Source organism: Crocodylus porosus, unplaced genomic scaffold (genome assembly GCF_001723895.1).
Source record: "Crocodylus porosus isolate Cpor-Errol unplaced genomic scaffold, CroPor_comp1, whole genome shotgun sequence".
NCBI classification, from domain to species: domain Eukaryota; kingdom Metazoa; phylum Chordata; order Crocodylia; family Crocodylidae; genus Crocodylus; species Crocodylus porosus.
The window spans coordinates 24,183,374-24,199,687 of record NW_017728950.1 but is presented as its reverse complement, the minus strand read 5'-3'; the positions used below and the strand labels follow the sequence as shown (position 1 = coordinate 24,199,687).

Genomic DNA, 16,314 nt, shown 5'->3' with positions numbered 1-16,314 from the left:
ACTGCTGGAAAAACCAAAGAAAACCTTACAGTGGTTTGAAAAGAAAACATTTTTTAGAAGTGAGGCATGCCTGGGCACCATGGCAAATGACACTGCTGATAAGTACTAAAATGTCATCTTCTAACATTGAATCTTAAATTCGAAAGTGTTCTATCCACAAAGCAATTAAATTAATGAAGAGACACCACAGAACGAATGACAGGCATATTACGTTTCCCATTACTCTTTCCTCTTGGCTTCCTTTAGTAATTTCTCTTTAGTTCATTTATGTCCCTTTAAATTCAGGAAGAACGACACATTTGCAAGTGTGCAAAATCCAAATAGCTTTATTGCTGAAAGTGAGAAATTGAATAGACTCACAGGGCCAGATTCCCAGCTGGTGTGGATTAGTATAGCTCCATTGATTTCTTTTATACCAGCTGAGAATCTGGATCATGGATCTGAAAGAGGACTAAATTGCCATTCATTTACTGTGGGTAAAGAGAATTCGCATGGGCAGTTACTACAGCTGCACTGTAAGCCCCTGCTTTGTTCATATGCCTATGAATTAAGCCTCTTTAGAGCCCACCTACATTGTAGGCACAGTTGAGTCAGGGAATTTGGTCAGCACACAGCTAACCCCTACCTTGGTTCTGAGATATAGGGGAGATGGGACCTGAGTCATGTTCTCTGACTGGCATAAACCCTCATGTATTAGAATATATGCAGTAACCAGGTCACCTGGCTCTTGTGTGTTTGGAGTATATACAGGCTCCTATGCTACCTCTTTCCTGCTTGACTCTGGAGAGCTAGTCTGGGAGAGATGGTGGCTCAGCAATCTGCTGTAAAAGAGCAGGAGGGCTCAAACCATCCCCACAGAACTGGAGGAATATGTGTACCACTCTGATGGCTGCAGGTCTGGCTTGGTTACCCCGCTTTCACACAGCCAGTGCAGACCATGTTCCACATGTCCTTTTTTGTGCTATTGAAGTGTGCCATCCAAAACCTGTCCCACACCAGCCCAAAGTTAGTCTGTGTTTCTCCTTCCTGTACAAATGCATATGCCATGAGTATACAGGTGGGGACACTAAATGTGCCTCCAACAAATCATGCAAAAATATGTAAAATGCACATGGTCCACTAATACATTCTTTGTATGTATTAGTTGGTTCTTACATATTTTAAGCTTCAACATTTTTTTTCTTTTTGGTAAGCATGAAATACTCTCCCCAGGAGTTCTGAATAAGTTTGCAAATAGCTATATCTTATAGTATCTTATCCTGCCAAGACAGCTGCACTTTCACATACAACACTGGGAACTGCCTATGTCAACTACTACTGAAGCCAGGGCTCTATAGACTTTGCAGTCAGCTGGACCTAATTCTGCACAGCTGAATTCTATGGTGTTATGATAAAAATTCTGCAGTAGCAATGGATAAATTTTGAGTATTTTAATAAATTCAGTATGAAATTGAATAATACAGCTATAATGCTATCTCCCCTGTATTATTTATTCTGCTGTTGAGTTCAATGCATTTTATACTATCTCCACAGTTTCCAGTGTTAGTGTGCTGTGTTACCAACCGCTTGTAACTGCCTCATAGAAGTTTTCATTGGAGGAAACTAGAAGGGCTAGCAACTAGATAGGGAATAATTTAAGTTTGGGCACAAGAAAGACACTTTGAGACTGTATACTATATAGGTATAGAAGTTGATTGTTTCTGTTGCAGTGATAGGCCACGAACATGTTACCTGCATTGACAACAACATGGACAATCATTGGGCTTCAGAGTCAACAGGCTGTTAACATAATAAGACAGTTCACACTGCAAAGAGCTGTGGCTTCATGCAGCCATTTTGCATTCACAGGCGAAAGCAATCCCACCATGTTTTGCATTTGATTGCTCAGCAATTAGGAATGGCAGCTCAGCAAAGCAAGGGGGACCCAGAGATATGTATAATCCAGAGCACTGTAAAAAGCTGGATGTAACCTTGTTGAGATTTTAATTGTAGGGCTAACATCTCTAGCCATGTTCCTTTTGATTTTCAGAGTGGAACTGCTTTTGAAAGAGAGTACATTTTAAAATAACCTTTACCTCTTTTCCCAGCTCTTAGCAATGGAGGGTGTTGACCCTACAGTGACATGACTGTGCTGACAGGTGCAGCCACTTCTATTAAAACTATTTCCCTCTCTTACATACAGAAAGCAGCGGAAAAAGTTTCATGACCGTCTTCGGCAAAGCCTTCGCTCAGAACGGAATAACATGGTGAACATGGCAAATGGACCCCACCATCCCAATCCACCACCGGAAAACGTCCAGCTGGTGAATGTAGGTTTTACTGTCTAGTACTAGCTCTCACCTGTCAGTGTATGAGCAGCATTTACCTCATCACCTTTAAAATTTTATTAGCTGCTAAAATTGAATGGCAGGATTTTCCAGGAATAAGGGATTTGTCCACCTGGAAATGATTAGAACTACCTCTGAAAAAAAATCTGATTTAGGATGAATTCAGAACATTTTTATATATGATCATTTCCACACCGCATTAGACATTAGCCACCGAATCTCTGTAGCAGAGACAGGGAAGTTAAAGTACCAGCATTAGCAGAAGGCTATGTGCAGAGATGCTTCTCTACAATGTATCAAGTGGATATTTAATGTCATGCCCTTCCCACTGTTTCCCCCAGTTCACTGGCTGGGTAAATGCTGAAGGGGTTCTACCTACCATGGCTCAGCAGTCCTTAATGCTGATGGATATTTGTCTAAGCAAGAACAGCAGTATTAGTTTTTTTATGTAGGGGAGGTGAAGGCCACACCAAGCTTTAGGGAGAAAATCTGTGTCCCACTTTGTCAATTGCAAGATTTTCATTGACTTCCACAAGGCAGGATTTCTCCCAGTCTTCTAAATTGCGGTGATACAATACGGAATAACATGGAAGTCTCTGTGAAAAAGTGGGTTGCTTGACTCCAGGAAAGAAAGGAACTGACGTATAAGACTTATAAGAAGGAAAATAATGAAGAAGAAAAGGTTGCCTTAGAAAAAAGAGCTGGATTAAATTCCCACCTCAGATAGCTACATAGCAGTTCGGAGTAATGCCATAGCACCTTGGTCAGCTGAACAGCTAAGGGTAAATTTCTTATCAGTGACACACAAACTCTTTAGCTAGGGACAGAACTTGCACATAAACCAGTATAAGTGATCAGAAACCAATTCTGACCTTAGCTCAGGTTCTGTGTAAGATTCCAGTGTCTACAAGAGTTTCTTCCTTCCTGCCTTTCTCTCTGGGAGTCTCTTTTGTCCAGAAATAAAGTGGACTTCATGCAACCTACAGTCATTCCAGCAATCCTTTCTCAGTATTTCAACATCATTGTAAATCTGTGTGTCAGGACAGGACAAGGGTGAGATCCTTGCCCAACTGAAGGTAGTGGCAAAGCTTCAGAAGAAACAAGATTTCAACTCGTGTCTTCTGCTGAGCTCAGTATCCAGTATTTCCCCTTCAGAGATTTAACTAAGCAGCCAGATTCTTAAGAGCTGAGAAACCAGCGGTTTGTATTAATAGCAATTGAGAATTCCAGCAAGCAGCCTCAGCAATGCCCTATTGAGAATATTTGGAGATCCCCAGATATGACCCATGAGCCATATGACCTGTACTTTTTTTTTTTAACTTGGCCCTCCCTATGCAGGTATTTCAAATTGTTCCTTATGTTTTCATTGAGAATTATGCAACAGACTCGCACTACTGTTACTGACAATATATGAGCCATAGTATAACCTCCACTGGAAACAGTTACTTGCAGACCAGGTACTTTACAGTATTCACAGTATGTTCTTCATCAAGAAGGGCAGCAAGTAAGATGGTGCTGCTAAAGAAGGTATCTCCCAGTGCCTGAATAATGGTGTTTGTGCCCAAAAGCTGGCAAAGAACTATTTAGTTGGTCTAATAAAATATATTACATTCACCCAAAGACCTTGCCTGCCTATATCCTTAGACCAATCTGGCTACAACCAACAACACCAGCTATAGGAAGTGATACATTCAAAGTCCCCATCCATGAGGTATTTGAATTTGCCTATAAAGCGTATCTATTTTATAAATCCTAGGCTGTAGGCAGCTCTCACATTAGCTGACTCTCTCCTGTTTTGGATTTAAAGTGTGTGTGTATACACATGAACATGTGTGCATGAGCAAGTGAGTTGTACGCTCCAGTATATAAAGATGGGGGTTTTCTATTTTTTCAGCAGTATGTATCGAAAAATGTAATATCCAGTGAACATGTAATTGAGAGAGAAACAGAGACATCATTCTCCACGAGTCACTATACCTCAACAACGCATCACTCCACAACAGTCACCCAGACACCCAGCCACAGGTACGACAGTGAAAAAGACAGGTGGGGTTCTTGGATGTCAGTTCTAGAAGAATGCAGGGTAGATTTGTACTTTGTAGTCTAACTGAATATACACTTATAACAGAAGTTTTTATGAGCTCTAGCTTATTTCATAAGATGCTGTTAAAGGATATACATAGCACAGTGCATAAAATATAAACAATTGTTTTAATATAAAAGGGAGGGAGGGAGGAAAGGGGGGAGGTAAAAGAAGGGTTGGGGGTAATGCTGAGAGAGGCAAACAAGCAAGACATAAACCCATAGGAATAGAGGGGTCACAAAAGCTAATCCAGGTTAATGGGATAAAATACTCCGTGTTTAGACCATACTTAACAAAATCCAGGCTGTGGATGGTTTCTTGTTCTGCAATTTCCAATTTGAGAGTTTTTTTAAAAGTTTTGAAGTTCTGCCTAAGAACACCTACCCTGAGGTCAGAGATAGAGTGTCTAGGGAGGTTGAAGCATTCTGCCATGGGCCTTTGTGTCTTTTAAAAGCTGATGTCAGATCCGTGTTCATTCATTCTTACAAGTAAGGATCACCCCATCTGCTCAACGTATACAGCAAAGGGACACTATAAGTAGGTGATGGCTTATATGATGTTGGTAAAGATGCAAGTGACTGTGCCTCAGATGTTATATTCTGTGTTTTCTAATCCCGTGGTGATGTGGTCTGAATTAATGAGGGGGCACAGCTTCCATCTAGGTCCATTGCAAGGTTTGATGCCTTGCTAAGAATGGGAGCTCAGGTAGCCTGTGTTTAAGAGATGCTGTTTGAGATTGTTGGGGCTGCCTGGAAGCCAGAACAGGTTTGTCCCCCATGACTACTTTGAGACTCATGGTCCTCTTTTTCCAGGAGAGGTTAGAAGTCATTAATGATGCATCAAAGGTATTCTAGCTGGGGGCTGTCAGTGGGATTCTGTTGTCCTGAGGTTGGTACTGTAGCAGGTGAGAGCAAAGTCTGAGTTTGGCATTGTTGATTTGAGTGGCTACAGTTTTGGGATTGCATTGTAACTGTACAGTTCCCTGCTCCATTTCCTCAAAACGTACATTCCAGTTGGTACAATCTGAGTAGATACTGCTGTACCATAGACATTGACTGTACACAATGGATCTAGTGGTGCGCTTAGGATAAAACCTGGTGGCATGAAAGTAGCTGTTCCTAGGAAATGAATTTGAGGGATGCAGTATTTCAGAGTCAGCTTCATGGAGGGGCTGATGTTTCTCTAGAGATTCCTTTCCATATCCCCAGACAATGAAGATGTCACTGATGTACCTTAGGTATATCATAGGAATGAGAGGGAAGCTGCAGAGGAAATAGACTTCAAGGCCTGTCATGAATATGTTGGGACATTAGGGGCCATCCATGAGCCTATGACATTGCCATTTGTTTTTAGGTAGGGCTATGCAAAGCTTTGGTCCCTGACTCAGTTTGACAGAGATTCGGCCCGATTAGGTAGCTGAATCCAAATTGAATCAAAGGACCCTTTAATTTCTCTGATTTGAATCAGAACCCTCTGAATCAATTCAGAAAGATTCAGAAAGATTTGGAGATTCAGACACAGACACAGCTTTAAATGTTTTTCCTGCATACCTCCAGGTAGCAGGGGCTCATGAATGCCACTATGGTGGGGCGAACGGAGTGTCCCACAGAAGTGCGGGGGGCTCCCCAGTGTGCTTGGCAGCAGACCAAAAGTGAACCAGAAGCACTTCCGGTCCACTTCCAGGTCCGCTGGGGGGTGTGCTGCCCCCCACACCCCTTCTTCGGCTCAGCAGCTGGTGCCTCCTGGGTTTGTGGGGGACGGGTGGCCAGTCATCGAGCCAGATGGGCATGGGGGTGCCCCCTAGCGCGCTCCCCAGTGAACCACTCCTGGGTTCACTGCTAAGCAGGTGGAGGCCCTCCCCCACTCCTGTGGGACTTTCCATCTTCCCCTGCATCATGGCGATTACAAGCCGCACTAGTACCTCGAGGTATGTAGAAAAAATATTCTGTGTCTATGTCTGAATTGTGATTCTCCAAATCAGCACTGAATCTTCAGATTCAGATTCGGCCAAATCAAATCAGGGACAGTGATCCAAGTCAACGAATCGAATGACTGTCCCTGACTTGGGCCGAATCTGAATCAAGTAGGGCCTGCTTCGCACGCCCCTATTTTTAGATCTAGTCAATTCCAAAATTGTAAAGAGGTGTGTGTGAGGACCAAATCAGATAATGTAACAGAAACAGAAGCAGTGTTCTCATCAGATATAAACTTTATAACTTGCAATCTTTCCGTATTGGGGATGTTGATGTATAGAGATGTGACATCCATGGCAGCTAATATGGTGTTTGCCAGTTTCTTTGAGAAATGTGTAGTGTCTTTGAAAAAGCTAGAGCTCCAGTGGCATATGGAAATAGGATGGAGTCAATTTAGCTAGAAACTCTCTGTGATCGTGCCAGTACCGAGACAATGAGGCATCCTGTGCTGCTTGGTTTGCGGATCTTGGGTAATAAATAAAAATTGCTAGGCCTGGGATGCCAGGAGGAATTCCTGTACCACTGCAAAAAAAAGATGTATTAAAATTGCTTGGGTTTGGGGTTTTAATCTGAAGATGAATGGCACTTGACGTCAGTTCACTGAAACTAATTATCTTAACCAGAATTTACAAAGAGCTCTATTGATTGCATGCAGTTCCATTACCAATACTGTGAATTGTAATTTATACTGATTGCTAAATTAGTGAGAGATCTTTTTTTTTTTACCACTGTAGCTAGTGGGAGCTGCCTTAGTAGGTACTGCCTCCTGACTGGCGATCATTTTTCCTTCTCAGACTTCACCTTTCCATGGTCTTCACAGAAGCAGAGGCATCTTAATGTTTTTGAACACCATTATTAATAAAATGCAGGGTCTCCTATTAAACTGCTTCTGTATGAAGTCTAAGATGCAGATCCCAAGCTGTAGACAGATGTTTCTGCCCATTGTTAAACTTTAGCATCTGCTCCTGAATTTGAAATCACAGTTTTCTTTCCTTCTCTCTCCCTGCTTTCCCTCCCACCCTACCAAATTCTCCTCTCTCGCTTCCTCATCATCTCTTAATCAGTTGGAGTAATGGCCACACTGAAAGCATTATCTCCGAAAGCCATTCAGTGCTTGTGAGCTCATCTGTAGAGAACAGTCGGCATACAAGCCCAGCAGGACCCAGAGGACGCTTGAACGGCATAGGAGGTCCACGAGACTGCAACAGCTTTCTCAGGCATGCAAGAGAGACTCCCGACTCCTACCGAGACTCCCCTCACAGTGAAAGGTACTACCATGAATTGATTTTCCTCTCTAAAACTGGCAGAACAAGGTAGTTCTAAATCTAAATAGATCCAAAGCAGACCTTAGTAGCTTAGATCAGCACAGGAAAACTTAGCAACTTTGCTCCTTTAAGGAAGGCCCCTCCTCATTCATAAAGATATGAAGCAATATACTAGTAGTTTAATCTATCAAATACATGTCTTCCCTTCCTTCCTCTTCTGGACCCAGCTTATTGCTAATGGGTAGCAGTTCATGCTTGGAGAAGATGCACCAGAAATAATTTGCCAGGGATTTTCAGTGCAACATAAAGATAAGAAGTGATGTAGAAGTGGACCTTTTGCCTAGCTCTGTTAGTCGGTACACAAGTAAGGAAGCATATGGCACTTGTCAGAAACAGGAAGCGAAGATAAAAGGGGAAACATTTCAAAAGCACCTAAGGGTATGGGTACACCAGTGGGGCCCAAACTTCTGTCCCCATGACCTGGTTGAACGGTGTGCAGTTCAGTCTGTTGGCCTGATCCCATGCAGGGTTGGTGTGTGGGGTTGTTCCATGGGTATAATCCTGCACAATGGCTTGACCATGTGTCAACATGATCAGTCATTGAGGGCTATATTATCTAGCCCCAGGGCTCTCCATGCATTCAGAAACTGGGCAGCAAGGGAGCAGCAATTAACACAGTCACTGCTACTTCACCAAATTTCTGGACACTTGTGGAGCCCCACAGGTCAGATGACATGGCTCTGTAGGCCAGAGGTTGAGTGAGCACCACTGGTCTACACTACTAGCTAGGGCCACTCCCAGCAACCCACTCCCAAACCCACCAACAGCCTACATTAAAAACCCCTTCACTAACCCACCTTATCATTTGTCCACAGAAGGTCTCCTGGTCATCAGGGTCTAAATGCAAGCCTGCCTTCAGGTCAGTCCCCCTGCAATATAATCAGAATTCACCCAGGCTGAAGGCTGAAAACACAGGAAGTCTGGAGCACCTGACTTCCAGCCCTTCTGTACCTGACTTCCTGTCTCTCTTGGTTATAATCAGAATTAAACATAGATGGAGAGACAAGTAGTGGATAAACAGATTTTTCAAAGTGTTTTAGTGAAACCCTTCTAGAAATTCTTCTGCCCATTAACATCTCCTTCTGTGTTTGGTGTGCAGCTGTAGCAATGTTATAGACAGGGAATAGTGGCTCTTGTGGTTTGGGCTAATTAAGAGCAACATCAGGTTTGATCCTAAATAGCATGTAAACATGCCCTAAATGATTTTGGAGCTCAAGACCTGTTGACTTTTAGTTTGATTTTTTGCTCCTAAATTCTTTATATTCCTTTTGAAAATTACTTGAATGATTTAAAAGTAACACAAGGATAGCAGGAAAAAGATCTCAGGGCATGATCAAGTTATTTTTGCTATGAACAGTGCTAATTGAGAACTTTTCCACAAAGTGAATTTCCACTTTGTTCATCCAGACCACAGCTCCTGATTGAAATGCACACGTTTCAACAAAACTGGCATTAGGAGCAGTTTTCCAGATCCAGAGTGGAACTTGTTCAAAATGATACCAGGATAACTGAGTGGACAGACATTTGCCTAGGATGGAGGAATCTCAGGTCCAAGTCTCTGCTTTGCATCATTCAAACTTGGTCTCCCAGATAGCTGTTCTTCTAGGCTGAGTCAATCTATCCTTTGAAGCTGCTCTATTTTGTCTAAATAAGTAATTATTCAGTGGGCCAGAGAGAGAAGAGGGCAGGACACAAAGCGATGTGTCTAAATTGCAGCAAAGTAAATCTAGGTTATATCTCTGGAAAAAAATTCCTGCTAGTAAGAAGAGTAGGACAGTTGAACAGGCTGCCCATGGAAATGGTGGAACCTCCTTCGCTGGAGGTTTTCAAGCAAAGGCTAGACAGGCATCGGTCAGGCATGGTTTTGGAGCAGTGCGTCCTGCAGCTGTGCCGGGGTCTGAGACTTGGTCTTTTCTGGCCCTATGATACCAGAATCACGTCCCCTCACATCCCAGGCGGTGTTGGGAACACCAAGTGATTGGCCGTTCTGAATCAGGTGATTCTGTATACATTTTGTCCTGGTGTGGAACAGGAACTTTTTTGCAACTGTTGGAAACATTCACAGGAAGGAAAACAGCTTGCAGCCCAGCTCTATTAATGAACCAAGCCGCTGCAGTCAGTGAGTATAACTAAAGCCCTGTGGCTACAGTGGTCCAAATTAGAGTGTCAGTACAAATAGTACAGAGATGCAGCCACAACAGAAGAAGCAAATGGATATTTGCAGTGACTGTAAGCTGCTGCACCTGTATTACATTTACAGCAGCACCTGGAAAGGCCAGTCTGGATAAGGGCCCTACTGTGTATGTCTAAAGGAGCAGGAGGCAGAACTACAGTCACTGTCTAGCTACATATTTGCATATGCAACTTTTAAAAACAGGAAGTTAATGCCAGTTATGCCTCTCTGACTCTGAGGCCCCAACTGATGGGCTGTAATTTAAGCTGCGGGTGGTTACAGAATGATTTGTGTTAGGATGCAAGGAATGAGATAATAGAAATGAGAAGGGGTATCTGCCACAGACCAGCAGGATGTGAGGACAGGGAGAACAAAATATTTCTGGACTAACTCTCTAAGCAGTGTGAAATCACAGTGAAATTTTAACGCCCCAGATGTCTGTGGTGTCATAAATACAGTCAAACCAGCATCATCAAAGAGGGTCTTCAGTTGGATTTTACTATCCAAAAACACAGAATGTGCAACTAGAGTAGAAGCCATCTGTCTGATAGCAGTTCTTACAAGTACAGAGGAACTAGTTAAGAATGTAGTGACAAAAAAGACGCTTGAACCACATGCTGTGAGCTGTCTGAACACAGTGCCTAGGCCTGCTACCCTTAGCAAGTGCTAGGTCATTGTTAGCTGCAGGTTTGCTAAGAAAAACTGTCTGTAACTTACCAAGGAATTTAGCTTTCAAACAATGCAAGTGTCTAGCAGCTATCAGAACCCAAATCATATAAACAGCCATGGCCCTGAACCAACAGAGCACTTAAACACATGCTGCACTTCCAATCACATGAGTAGTGGATTACTCAGGTGGGTAAAGTTAAGCATGTACTTAAATGCTTTGCTGGATTGGGCCCTACAGCAGTAAATACTGCATTTTGAACCATCTGGGAGCCACGTAAATTGTACTGCCAAGTTCACACTGATGAAGTGTATCATACTTCGGCATATTTGATCCTCTGGATGCAAGGAGAAGAGATTGTTTGCCTGGCCATTCTGGACTATCCAAGGTCATCTGAGCAGCATTTTGACACATTAGGTTTTTTTTCAGGTATATGTCTTTTCATTCCAGCTGGGAAGAAGAGGGCATCTCTCCAAATATTACATTTCCTGAAAGAAAATGTTCAGGGAAAAATACAGGCAGCATTTCTCCAATAAATCACCAGACCTTGATCTCCTCCCTGAAGTGGCTATGAGCTCTGAAGAGGAGAGACATTTCCCTGGGTGGTAGACTAGTCTTCATCCATCTTCACCATGCACAAAATACATGGCAAATTATTTCTGGTACCTGAAGGGTGCGTGTGTGCGCGTGCGTGTGTGTGCGTGCGTGTGCATGTGTATCTGTAAGTGAGCAAGAGAGTTATTCTAAACCAATAGTAGGTTTGAAATATAAAAATATAAAACATTCCATAAAGTAAAAATTACTTTCTTACATACCAACTAAAACTTGGCTGTACTGTGAGTTAGGAAATCAAGAATGTGTTTCCCTCACATTCTGGACCCAACAGCTTCTCTCAAATTACATTCTGCATTGAGAGTGCAATGCAGGTTAGGGGGACTTTGTCCTCATCTGCTGTTACAACAGCTCTAGTTCCATGGAGGTCCCTGAAAAACCATGAGCTGCTGCTAGCTTGGTATTCAGTCGGCTATTCTGTAGAAAATACTTGCCACTTCTCAATATAGAGAAGCTTGCAGAAATTAGCTCTTCCCTGACATCTGGAGCTATACTAACATAACTAAAGGTATAATTTTCTATGGATTTAGTTCAGCCAACACAACTTTGTATGTGGATGCAGTTTAGCTTATATCGGTTGTGTCAATAAATTTACAGGCACAAGCTAAATCTATATAACTATCTTTAAGCTAAAAGAAGACTGTCAACACACAACTTCACACTGGTGTGTCTAAAACTGATTTAGTTAAAACTCCTGTATGTAGACAAGCCCTACAGTTATCAGCTGTAAATCATCTAAGGTATGTTAGTGGAGATAAAGAGATTTCAGTTTCCTGGACACCAGCTATCTGAACACCGAGTGGGATAAACACCTATGAAAAGAGGGAGTGATTTTATTCTAGTTATTTGACAAAATGAATTAATTACTCATTAATTGCTCACAAGTAACCAGTTTGACTGCTTGACAGGAAGGACTGACTATAGCTTTCCTTTTTTTCCTAGAAGCAATGGGCCAGTTCCTTAAGTGCTTTAAATCTATGTAGCTCTACTGAAATCAGCAAATCTAGACCAGTTGCCAAGAATCTAGCTAGCTTTTCTTTTTTCCCAGTTATCTTGCTGTGTGTAATCAAAGCAAATAAGCAAATATTGGATAGACAGAGATTAGATAACAAATATGACTTCATTTTGATTCTCTTAATTTCACTCAGACAAATATCCACTAATTAAAAGCAAAGTGCTCTCACTAGCCATAGCAGTATAACTTGCATGAGCAGGTCTGCAGAAGACATTCATCTTGGGTTGAGTTTACAGTTGAATATGGCTGAAATGGAGGAAAGCTCAGACTAGAGAAAAAATGGGCAAATGATGCAAGATTTCTTACTGAGCATAACAGCAGGTAGGTGAGCAGGGCATAAACCATGATACTGCTTATGGGAGAGACAGGAAAATGGAGTTAAGGGGGTACCTCATCCTCCTGTCCCCAGGGCCCACCCACTTATACACATTCTGCACCTTCCCTGCAGTGGCTCTAGCAGCAGTGGCAGTGCAGGATACAGGACTAGGATGTAGGACCAGTGGCCGGAGGTCCACTGCTGGAAGGAAAGGAGACATCACTTCCTTTTTTGCTGCTAAAAATCAGTGTTTAAGTGAACATGTGGTATGTGTCAATGACAAAATAAAGGAGGTGACATTTCCCTCCTGCTCCTATACCATGGGCCATCACCACCCAGGGCATGTTACTGGTCATCTAGGGATGCCTCCTGGATGATGGTTTAGTTCTATTTCTAAAACTCACTTCAGCTGCTAACCTTCCCCAGAAAGATATCAAGGGACTCAGAGCAAATTCTCTACAGGGCCATTAACACTGAGCCAAAGCATCTTTTATGTCTTTTGTTGTTACCACATGAAGATAGGAAGTACCACATGTTTGGATTTAAGAATCTCTCACAGAGCCATTACATCTGGGGTTTAGCTCCACATCCCCTGTGGAACAGGCTGAGATCCCCACACAAAAAATAGTTATTTACAAAGTCTGAATAAAACCCCATAAGGTTCATGTTCCACGTAAGGTAAAGCTGCCATGACAGAGAGATTTTTCAATATGCGAAGACAAGCACAGTGTTTATGAAATGGTAATTATAGTGTGGGCCAGATACTCAAGTGCTCAGTAGCCAGCCGCTTCCATTGAAAAGTGTGGAGTATCCTGAGCCTTTCTGGTTGAGTACGTCGTAACCTGAGGGATTGGCCTGTATTACTAAACCCTCTAGCTCAGTTTTGTACAGTCAGTAGAACTAACTGCTGTATAACACACCACTTAAGCCAAGTAAAGGTGGCAAAACTTCTGCAGAAAATTGCATGCATCATTCAGAAAAGGCATTCCTCTGTTCCCGGAGCTATCCAGTTTGACATCACAAAAATGTGAGAAATGGGTAATGGTAAGATAACTTGTTGTTCTAGAAGTCAGCATTCCTTAATGATTTCTTTTATGTTTAATCCCTTCTCCACCTTGATGGGGCCTTTCTGTGTGTCTCTTTATTCAGGTATGTATCAGCTATGACCACCCCAGCTCGCATGTCACCTGTAGATTTCCACACTCCAAGCAGTCCAAAGTCCCCCCCCTCAGAAATGTCTCCACCGGTATCCAGCTTAACTGTGTCAGTCCCTTCTGTGGCGGTGAGCCCCTTTATGGAAGAGGAGCGGCCTCTCTTGCTGGTGACTCCACCAAGGTTACGGGAGAAGTATGACCATCACATTCAGCAGTTCAACTCCTTCCACCACAATCCTGCCCATGAGAGCAACAGTCTACCCCCTAGTCCTCTTCGGATAGTAGAGGATGAGGAATATGAGACCACACAGGAGTATGAGCCAGCACAGGAGCCTCCAAAGAAACTAGTCAACAGCCGGAGGACAAAGAGAACAAAACCCAACGGCCACATTTCCAACAGAATGGAAATGGACACTGACACAAGCTCTGAGAGCACCAGCTCTGAGAGTGAAACAGAAGATGAAAGAATAGGCGAGGATACACCTTTCCTGAGCATACAGAACCCGCTAGCAACCAGCCTCGAGTCAGCCGCAGCCTACCGACTGGCTGACAACAGGACTAACCCAACCAGTCGGTTCTCTACACAGGAAGAATTACAAGCAAGGTTGTCCAGTGTAATAGCTAATCAAGACCCTATCGCTGTATAAAACATAAACACACACATAGATTCACATGTAAAACTTTATTTTATATAATGAAGTATTCCACCTTTAAATTAAACAATTTATTTTATTTTAGCAATTCCGCTAATAGAAAACAGGAGAATTAAAAAAAAAACTTTTATAAATTAAATATATGTATGTACAAATGTGTTATGTGCCATATGTAGCAATTTTTTACAGTATTTCAAAATGAGAACGATATCAATGGTGCCTTTATGTTATGTTATGTTGAGAGCAAGTTTTGTACAGTTACAGTGATTGCTGTTCCACAGTATTTTGCCTAACCTTCCAACCTTCAGTTTTCCTGGCTTTTTTGTGCATTGCATTATGGTAACTGGATGTATGATTTGCAAGAATTGCAAAAGTCCCTCTGTTTGCTTGTAGTAGTCCCCAGTCAAAAGCCCTGTAATGAATGGCAAACTCACCCATCCACCTCCCCCAAAAAGAGATACTATTTCCTTCTATAAGAGGTTTTATTTGCTTTCCATATATGAAATGAGTTTTGTCTGCTCTCTGCCAGCCAAAAGGTTTGCTTCATTGGGCACTGGAATAATAGTAGATCCAACAGCATGCTACTATTAGTTACAGCAGGATAACAAAAACTGCATTAAATAATGTTACTTATTAGAAGGAAAGTAATACTGTGATTTTAAACTGAATATATTACTAAGCAGAAGTCAGCTTGTACTCACTAGAAGCTGTCATTTCATTTTTTTCAGATATGAATTGTTCTAGTTATCCCTTACAAGACGGGTTCAGTGTAGCTGAGGCTGCAAACCCAGAACTTTACAAAAGAACAAGATTTCTATTAGTTTAAGTTACTAGGGAAACTATTATAGCAGGTATCTGTAACCAACCAAGGAAGAGAACTAGTTGGAAAAAAAAATGCCACTAATAAAGGTGCAATCATATTTTACCTGTATTTTTAATGTTGATTTTTAATAGACAATTTATTCTTTTGTTTGCAAAAGGATGCAATCAGAGAAAAAGCCAACCTATAGAAATAAGTGTTTTGTAACTTGGTAGTGTGGCTATTAGAATGAGTTTCATCTTTGTACATAGCAGCAACTGGCAGGGTGAAATTAGCTGAATCATTAAAAAAGAATAGATGGTGGGAAAGATGTAACCTAAAACTTATTGACTTTGCATCCGGTGGCCTGTTTCAGTTTGTTTATATATTTATTTAAATTTTCTATCAAAGGCCTATTTCTGTAGACAAGCACGCTGCATTGATCAGGCCCATAATGTGCATGGGGACTTGTTATGAATGTGCATGTGACCAGTGACTGCATTAGAATCTGTGACTGGGAAATAGACAAATGTGGTATCAATACTGGGATTGTTGCTCCTTTTCAAACCAAAAAAAAAAGCAAATGGCCTCTTTTGCACTGAATTCTGATCAATTTAGTGAGGTGACTGCCTCTTACTTGATTTCGCTTAAGTTCAGTTGGCACAATGCAGCCTCAGGACTGATGTTAAAAGCAAATGTTCTGTGTGGCCTCGTGAGAGGATAATGTGAGCACATCTGTTCTGTAAGTAGTAGTGATTCTAAATAAGAACCATCTTAGCACAGCAGAAACATCAGCCAAACAGTATTTACGCCTTGGGCCATGTTCTGATCCTCGTTGCTCTGTGGTAAGCAAGTAAAAAAAAAGATTGTGTTGGACCTGAAGTCCCAGTTCAGCAAAGCACTTAAGCACATGCTTAAATCCATCCCCAACTGGAAAAGCACTTAGCACCATGCTTGAGTCCCAATGACGTTACTAGAACACAAAAGAAAGTTACGTACATGCTTAAATGCTTTGTGGAGCTGCACTGAACTTCCAGTTCAGGACCTAAGATCGGGATTTGGCTTAGTGCAGTAAATGAAGCTGCTTAGTAGTATGGATAAAAACACTGCGCTATAGCACTGTATGTTCAAAACAGAGTGTGTAAACACAATTTTATTTTGAGATGAGTAGGATTAGCCATCCAATCAAAGCAGTCAGGGAGTAGCAATAGGGTTGC

At 42.0% G+C, this 16,314-nt stretch overlaps 1 protein-coding gene across 6 annotated transcripts in view; it reads left to right on the top strand.

Moving 5' to 3' along the window:
• Positions 1-14,369, top strand: part of NRG1 (neuregulin 1) — a 207,735-nt gene extending 193,366 nt beyond the window's left edge. For 5 of the 6 annotated variants that reach the window (XM_019555275.1, XM_019555274.1, XM_019555271.1 and 2 more), the window contains 4 exons: positions 2,183-2,309; positions 4,222-4,352; positions 7,448-7,651; positions 13,641-14,369. In XM_019555275.1, the coding sequence (XP_019410820.1) occupies positions 2,183-2,309; positions 4,222-4,352; positions 7,448-7,651; positions 13,641-14,292 (1,114 nt within the window). In that variant the 3' untranslated portion in view covers positions 14,293-14,369. The remainder of the gene's footprint in view (positions 1-2,182; positions 2,310-4,221; positions 4,353-7,447; positions 7,652-13,640) is intronic. The other variant, XM_019555272.1, reaches the window with a different exon arrangement.
• Positions 14,370-16,314: the final 1,945 nt, after the last annotated feature.